The sequence below is a fragment of the Kryptolebias marmoratus genome, linkage group LG10 (genome assembly GCF_001649575.2).
Source record: "Kryptolebias marmoratus isolate JLee-2015 linkage group LG10, ASM164957v2, whole genome shotgun sequence".
Classification (NCBI taxonomy): domain Eukaryota; kingdom Metazoa; phylum Chordata; class Actinopteri; order Cyprinodontiformes; family Rivulidae; genus Kryptolebias; species Kryptolebias marmoratus.
In genome coordinates this window covers 5,440,551-5,448,590 of record NC_051439.1, presented here as the reverse complement: position 1 = coordinate 5,448,590, position 8,040 = coordinate 5,440,551, and the positions used below count along the sequence as shown (strand labels likewise).

At 40.5% G+C, this 8,040-nt stretch overlaps 1 protein-coding gene across 1 annotated transcript in view; it reads left to right on the top strand.

Annotated features, from left to right (window-relative positions):
• Positions 1-8,040, top strand: part of afg1la (AFG1 like ATPase a) — a 15,093-nt gene continuing 7,053 nt past the window's right edge. The window contains exons 1-10 of the mRNA XM_017421513.3: positions 1-161; positions 426-619; positions 4,412-4,463; positions 4,560-4,661; positions 5,326-5,456; positions 5,555-5,654; positions 6,372-6,430; positions 6,504-6,586; positions 6,669-6,739; positions 6,833-6,933. Of these exons, the coding sequence (XP_017277002.2) occupies positions 35-161; positions 426-619; positions 4,412-4,463; positions 4,560-4,661; positions 5,326-5,456; positions 5,555-5,654; positions 6,372-6,430; positions 6,504-6,586; positions 6,669-6,739; positions 6,833-6,933 (1,020 nt within the window). The 5' untranslated portion in view covers positions 1-34. The remainder of the gene's footprint in view (positions 162-425; positions 620-4,411; positions 4,464-4,559; positions 4,662-5,325; positions 5,457-5,554; positions 5,655-6,371; positions 6,431-6,503; positions 6,587-6,668; positions 6,740-6,832; positions 6,934-8,040) is intronic.

The following is an 8,040-nucleotide window of genomic DNA, read 5'->3' as shown; positions in this document are numbered from 1 at the left end:
AATAAAGTTTTATTGACAAAACTTCGAAACCAAGATGGCGGCGCGCATACCGCTGTCTATGAAGATGTCACCCTCATCTTTGCTGGGCTTTAAGTTTCTTTTAACGGAACAAATGTTTCCCAGAAAGCTTCGAAAATCATTGACAGAGCTCTGTAGGCGAGGTGAGCCGCAGTTGGTCGTGACTTTTTTAGAATTTAATCATAAATTCTATCTAAAACTTAAGCTATTTCTACTTCATTTGACATAATGTCTAAATGTTTACACATCTGCCAAATTGTTCCGTGTGAAATTGACCGTGTTTATGCCCTGTTCGCAGTTATTTTCTCATTTTTGGTCGTCTCAAAGGTTAAAATTCCTGTGTGCCTTATCTGTCATGACGGAAAGCGTGCTGGAAGAGCTAACCTACCGTGGCTGTGATGTGTCAGGTTATTCGGTGGCGGTGGGACGGGCGGAGCAGCAGGAGAGCGGGTTCAGCGGTCCTCTGGATCACTACAGCGGGTTAATCCGAGCCGGGACCCTGCGGGAGGACGAGCATCAGAGAGCGGTGCTGCAGGAACTGGACCGGCTGCACCGAACTCTGAGAGGATACAGCAACACACCCACATCCATCTTCTCCAGGGTACGAACACACGTCCTGGTTACTCATCCTCTTCTCTAAATGCTAAGAAATGTGGAGCCCATGCCTTCAGCAGGAGTTTATCTGTGTCCCCCAGTGTCCTTTGTTTTCTGGTTTACCCCATCTGTCCTGTTTAGGTTTAATGTTACAGTTTTTAAATCAAGAATAAGAAAAGATGGATAAATCTCTCTTTTTCTTTCGGCTGCCCCCTTTTCAGGGGTCTCCACAGCAAGTCATCCTCCTCCAACTAACTCTGTCCTCTGTGTCCTCTGTCCTCACTACAACTCCCTCCATGTCCTCTCTAACTGCATCCATATATCTCCTCTTTGTCTTTTTCCTGGCAGCTGCATCTCTAACATCCTTCTACCAATACACCCACTGTCCCTCCTCTGCACATGTCCAAACCATCTCAGTCTGGCCTCTCTAACTTTATCTCCCAGTCCTTCAACCTGTGCTGGACCTCTGATGACCTCATTCCTAATCCCGTCCATCCATGTCCCTCTCAAGGAGAACCTCAACCTCATCATCATTCTGAACACTTCTATAAAAGCAGGGTTTTTGCTGCTCTGTTAACCTGTTACCATGGCGATCTAGCCACTCCCAAACAGAACCTCCTTTGTGACACTGAAAACTCTGACTTTCAAGTCAACATAGAATCACTTTGTATTACAACCCTCAGGCATGTCCATTGATTGTTTCTGTCATGAACAGTTTCCCAGCATGCCCTCTGTGTCGCCAATGGACCAAAAGCTGTAGAAACGTACGCCAGCTAGGAAGTTGGTGTTGAGTCATTGTATGATTGATACAGCTGAAGTTCTGGCTGAAAAAAGGCGTACGTCATATTTTTGTGCGTACTCAACCTTTCTTAGAACACGAGCCTCGGGATCATTTTCTAATATGTCCTCATTAGGGACAGAATGAGACACTCGTATCAATAGAACAAGACCGGAATTTTACCAATGATTTTAAGAAAAAAGCTTTTTTACACAAACTCAACTGGCTGGTTTCTCATGAGCTTCTGAGTGACCTTCAACCTCGGGGGGATCCAACTCTTTTTCACAATGAGACAAAATAAAAAAACCTGATCTGACTTGATATTTTTTATAATTTTCTTGGGAAGAAAAAGGAATTCCACGTTTCTTTTTAGATTCATGTCAACATATTCCTGTAGAAATATGGAATTACATTTTCTTAGTATATCATATTTATCAATCAGAAGAACCCATAGTTTAGTTAAAAAGTTTTAAATGAGACTTTTATTCATTTAAATCCTCCATTTTAATCACTTTTTAACTGACCCCAGAAAAGAAACAAAAACAAAAACAGCTAAATAAAAACTGTCAATAAAAAATTTTAACTAACTATTTGAGGAATCCCTGGCTGTTTTCTTTCTTCTTTTGCACGACCATTTGTCTCTCAAAATAGTCTCAGAATCGTCTTAAGAACACTAAAGCTGTATTTTCATATCTGGACTAACAGAAACCACGTCTAGGCCTAAAAAATAAACACACTGCGGATGAATAATGTCTTGTTTTATGTAGTGCATTTCAGCAGAGTAAATCCTAGATGTGGGATGGGTACAAAGTGGATACAATGTGGGTGGAGATGAGCAACGTAACAATGTGCGAGGCTAAGAATGCAGTGCGAAGGAACGAAGGTCGGGATTTTCAAAAGGCACGGCTCACTTGTCACTTAGTCGCAAACACTCAGAATGAGGAGAGGAAAAATTTGCCTGTTTTGCACCCAAGGATGAACCAGACTTTCTCTTTATTCTGGCATTTAGCAAATAGAAATTATTTTGAAAATCCTAATTGACCTATAACGGGAAACGTTTCCTCTGATTTCACGTCAGACAGTGTGAAAAAACTGTCTTTTTATAAGGTGTATAAAACTGTAGTTGTTTGGTTCTGTTTAGAGCGACTGCTTTTGGTCAGCAAATGTACACGTCAAAAACCTGTTTGTCTGATAATAATTAAAAAAAAATTTAATATTATTTGTAATGCTTTGTGGAAACACGTTCATGTGGCGTCTTATTTGAGCTTAAATAATTGACCCGAGTCTGAGTGTGTTAAAATGCAAACTGAAGGAAAGGTTTTGAGCCCTAAAACCTGTCTTTCTTTTGGAGACTTAGACATAATTTAACCCTCCTGAAGCCCTCCAAAGAGAGAAAGCGATGGAGAGAGGTAGAGAAGCTCAGGAGAGTTAATATATATTTTCATACCTCTCAATTAAAAGGCAGCGGCAAAAAAACAAATCCTTTGTAGGCTGTCTGCCTGAGACTTTTCAACTGTGGACATCCTCAAAAAAATAAACCAGCTTTTTATGTGTTTCCAGGCTGTTTGGCTGAGCACTGTTTGTAAAGAAGCAGCTCTATGAGCTTAAAGCCGAGTGGCGGACTCCGTTTTTTTTACCTGTAAAAACTCTCCCTCCTTTGGGTCATCGCTTATTTCTGCACTCGGCTGAATCTGACTGACAGGAAATCTTTAACCACCTCAGATTTCATCCTTTGCTTCTGTCTCTGCAGTCAACACTTCTGACAGAGTCCCCGTGTTTTACAGATTGTGATGTTTTTTTTTTTTAAACCTCATTCGCTTTACTTTGTTCTCTTAATCCTGCTGAAGGTTAGTTCGATATAATATAAACCTGTGAACAGTGGATGGTTGAGATGTGCTTTTGCTGTTGGGATTATGAAATGATTTTTGTTTCTTCAGAGTGTTCCAGCCTCTTCTTTGCATTCAGAGCTGCTTTGTGTTGCTCGCATAAAAAGCTTTCAAACGCGAGCGCTTCTTTAGAAAGAAACTGCAGATCTAAAGAGGGTAACTCTTTAGTGACGGTGAAAGAAAGGAAAAAAAAGCACGTACCTGTTTATGAAGCAGCCCATATTTATCTGGTTCTTTTTGTACGCCGAGAAAAGAGCATTCTAATTATTAAAGGCCCGTTCCAGTTTGCACTTCTCGATCGATGCTTGTTTTTAAGGGTTATGGTAACGCACTGAAGTTCCCCCTTTTATTACTCTGTTCAAGTGATTTATCCTGTATCTTGTCTCACAGCTTTGAAATAAAACCTGCAAATTAAAAACCAGAACGTGCGACTCGATCAGGGATGGTGTGCTTTGTCGAAAACAAGAACAAAAAAAGGATCCACACAGAAGAAAACCCAGCCCTCTTTGGAGTTCGATAACTCAGACTATGCAGTAAAAACATCCCTTAAAGTTTAAACGGGTCACAGAAAGTTGGACTTTACTTGCCTGAGCTGACATTTTGAGATATTTCACAGTATATTTTACACAATCACTTTAAGTTTGATCATTTTTCCAGATTTTTCCACCGAATTATGATGATGTCACTAACTTTGGAGCTTCAGGAAATTCTCAGATCTTCTAAAACCAACTTTTCTTACTCCCACAACTCTTTCTTTGGTACATAACATACAAATTATACAGGAAAATGTCTACTTTCACCCAGTGTGCCACTGCTGTAGGACTTAGTTTTCTTTCAGTCTGTTTCTGTCTGCTTCTCATTACACTGGCAGTCAGGGAGTGACAGATACAGGCATGTGGTTGCCATGGTGACCATAATGAGCCACTGGCAGCAGCTTCAAAGAGATAGTGTTGGGAATTTAAGGCAAAGCTGTGTCGACACCATTAAAGTGTCTTGTAAGTGAACTATTCAGAAAAAACAGTTAAAATTGAAGTTAATAGGTCTTCAAATATGATCAAACTTTAACGTTACAATATTTGTCTAAATTAAACTTCTACGAATCTTCCCACTAATTTTAATTATTTGCATATTTCAGTTTTTCACGAAACCAAAGCCTCCAAAGGGATACTACATCTACGGTGATGTTGGTGAGAGAAACAGCCCGCACGAGTTACACGTCTGAGTTTAACACCTTTGTTTTTGTTGCGATGTTTTTCCAACCCCGACAATGTTTCTTGTCTCAGGCACGGGGAAAACTATGGTGATGGACATGTTTTATTCTTACGTGGAGACGGAGAAGAAGAAGAGGGTTCACTTCCACGGCTTCATGTTGGATGTGCATAAAAGTGAGTGGAGAACGAATCACCTCCATGTTTGTTTGGAGGGGTGTGTGTTTGTTTGCTTCTGGGGTCAGATGAGGGTGAACTGAGCGAAGACACAACAGAATTCATGAATAAATTAGTTTTGTTCAGGATCCATGAAGTGCCTCACAAACTGCACACTCCTGCTTCAGCAGAATGTTGATTTTTTTTTTAAAAAGTGTCATAAGGATTCAACACGTTCTCATTTAACTCGACCAGAGCTTCACATGTGGAACGATGGTACTTTGTGTTCATTTGTCTGTACTGTTAGCAAAATATCTCATAAATTACCAGAGAACTTTTATTGAAACTTTCAGAAAATGGATGGACATCTACTGGGTAACCTTCAGACTCAATCCAATTTCAAGATGGCTGCCACAGTCTTACCAAACAACAGCTATGACTCGGTCAGTTTTGCTGATATGGGGCTTAAATTTGGTGTGGTAGTAGCTGAGAGTCATTCACGACGCACATGCTGAGCATAACAGGCTACAACGTCCTCATTTTCCCAGAAAGAATTCTTTTAATCTTGAAACTCTGACATTAAAGGCAGCGGGCGGTATGCCTTCCTTCAAGTATTGCAAGGCTCATTATTTATATACCACAGAAATATAAACGAGGCTAAACTTGTCTTATTTTCAATCTTCAGGGATCCATCGGCTGAAACAGAGCTTGCCCAAAAGGAAGGCAGGAAAAATGGCGAAATCCTACGACCCCATTGCTCCAGTTGCTGAGGAGATCAGCGAGGAGGCCTGTCTGCTGTGCTTCGACGAGTTTCAGGTCATTTAAAGGGTCTTTTTCAAGAAACCGGACAAGTAGACGTTTAGCCTCCGAAGAGTTGTGAATGTAGCTGATCGCATTGCTAACGCTCATTTCAGGTGACTGACATCGCTGACGCCATGATTCTGAAGCAGCTTTTTGAGAATCTGTTTCTGAACGGCGTTGTTGTCGTGGCAACTTCAAATCGTCCCCCTGAAGGTGAGTATTCTGCCGTAAAACATCATGCTTAAAACTTGTGGGTCTTTTTTTTTCTAAACCAAACAGCTCATCCAATGAATTGGTTTTTGTAAATGCTCAAAATGTAAAACAAAAAAAAACATTGGGGATCACTCTCAGCTACTACACCAATTTAGCTCATTATCTGTCAAACTGGTTGAGTTATAGCTATTTTTGTGTTGGCTAAGGTTGCTTAGCTGTGGCAGCCATCTTTAAAAGGATTGACTCTTGGAACTGTAGATCCAGTGATTACTTTCCGAAAGTTTCATTCATGTTCCTCCACCGATTCATGAGATATTTTGCTAACAGAAAAGACAAACACACGCAAATTAAACTCGATTTTAAGCAATGATTTTTCCTTAATCTTTCTGTGGCGGCTAGAATTAATGCAGTGAAAATGAATATCTTCCCACACTCCTAATATCTATTTTAATGTCCAACAAAATATTGCTTTAAGAGTGTGTATTCCAGCTTATTGCAACTTTTGTTTTTTAGATTTTTTTTCCGCGACAGATGTTTAAGTTTTAATTTTTCCGGCTGAACTGTACAGGATACGTCACAATAAAGGTGGAAAATGTTTTAAAATGAAATGTTTTGGTTTTATCGTGATCACAAAAACCCGGTATTTTAACAAAAGAGTGAAGACGTTTACAATTTTCCAGCCAATTTCAAAAACCCTTTTGTTTTATCTTCCCTCAGACTTGTATAAAAATGGACTGCAAAGAGTGAACTTCGTGCCTTTTATTGCAGTGTTGCAGGTCAGAAAAAACAAACCACTTGTTCTTCCACTAAATGTGAAAAATACACCTAAAAATGCTTTTCTCTTTGCAGAAATACTGCCAAACTCTTCGCCTCGACTCTGGGATTGACTACCGGAAACGAAACCGACCCTCTGCTGGAAAACTTTACTTCCTGTGAGACACGTCTGACGTAAATCGAACATTGGTTATCGTCAGTTTTTCTCTCTGTAATCACCCCCTGCTGTGCTCTCTGTAGCTCCAGTGAGCCGGACGTAGAAGCAACACTAAATAAGATGTTTGATGACTTGGCTTTTAAACAAAATGACAGTAAGTAATCACTGAAATCACATTTTTAATCATCTCTAAAGGCTTGTTTTGTCATTAAACTTGGTTATCTCTTATTTGTTTACTCTTCTACAGTAACCCGACCAAGAGTTTTAAATGTTCACAACCGTAAAGTCCGTCTGAACAAAGCGTGTGGGACCATCGCAGACTGTACGTTTGACGAGCTCTGTGACAGAGTGAGTCTTTATCGTCTGAAAGCTGACTCAGCATTCAGTCTGACTACAGTTCTCCTTCATTCTTTGTGCTGGTTTGTCAAAACGTTCAGCTCAGTTGGGAATCGTGTGCTATGACTTTTAGTTTTTGAAACTTTTATACCTTTCAAAGTGTTGACTTTTACAAATATTTCCCAATAGAAAAACATGATTCCTTCCAAAAGGTTCTCTCTTTGAGATCTGCTTCAGCTTCTTGCGCTGTTTTTGTCTTATTAGGCCCGAGCAGCGACAGCGGCTGCGAAGGCCTATTGTATCTCTACTGTTTATTATTATTATTTGTACCCAAAATAAAATGGCTATTTGGAGGCCTTAACATATTCAAAAAGTCACAGAATTTGGCGGATGCGTCGGGGCGGTGAAAAATTTACGTATTTTAAGGTCGTCAAAAAAATCGCAACGAAAATGGCTCTATAGCGCCCCCTGGAAACTTAAAATCGCAACGAAAATGGCTCCATAGGGCCCCCTGGAAACTTTCAAAATACCCTCCACATTGGCCTTAGTTTAACGTACAGCCACGAAAATTTGTACAGTTGTAGAACTCCCCAAGGCGCACAGAAAACCCTCTTGCACCCATGCGCTACACCAAACAGGAAGTCGGCCATTTTGTCTGAAAGGTTGGATTTTTACCCCATTTTAGCCTTTTATAGGCTCCGCATTTGATCGAACTCCTAGGGATTTTGTTCGATCGGTTTCAAATTTGGTCAGTTTGCTCATAAGGCATGGGGGAATAAAAGTTATCAAAACGGTGAGTTTTCGTGCATGCTGAAGGGGCGTGGCCAGCCCTCAAAAATTGGCATCACGCCAAAAAATATGAAACTGTTATATCTTGGACACTGTGTGTGACAGAGACACCAAACCTTCTGTGATTGATCCATGTCCAGTCCACAACAATACTCAATGGTCAAAATGTGATGTCTCTTAAGCCACGCCCCCTGAGAACAGGAAGTGCAATGTTTTGCTTTGAAAGGTCCATCTCTGACCCCCCTGACCTAATCAAGTCGATCTTGTGTCAGATGACAGATAACAAGTTGGTCTGACTTGCATTAAAGCACCAAGAGGTTTCACTGGAGG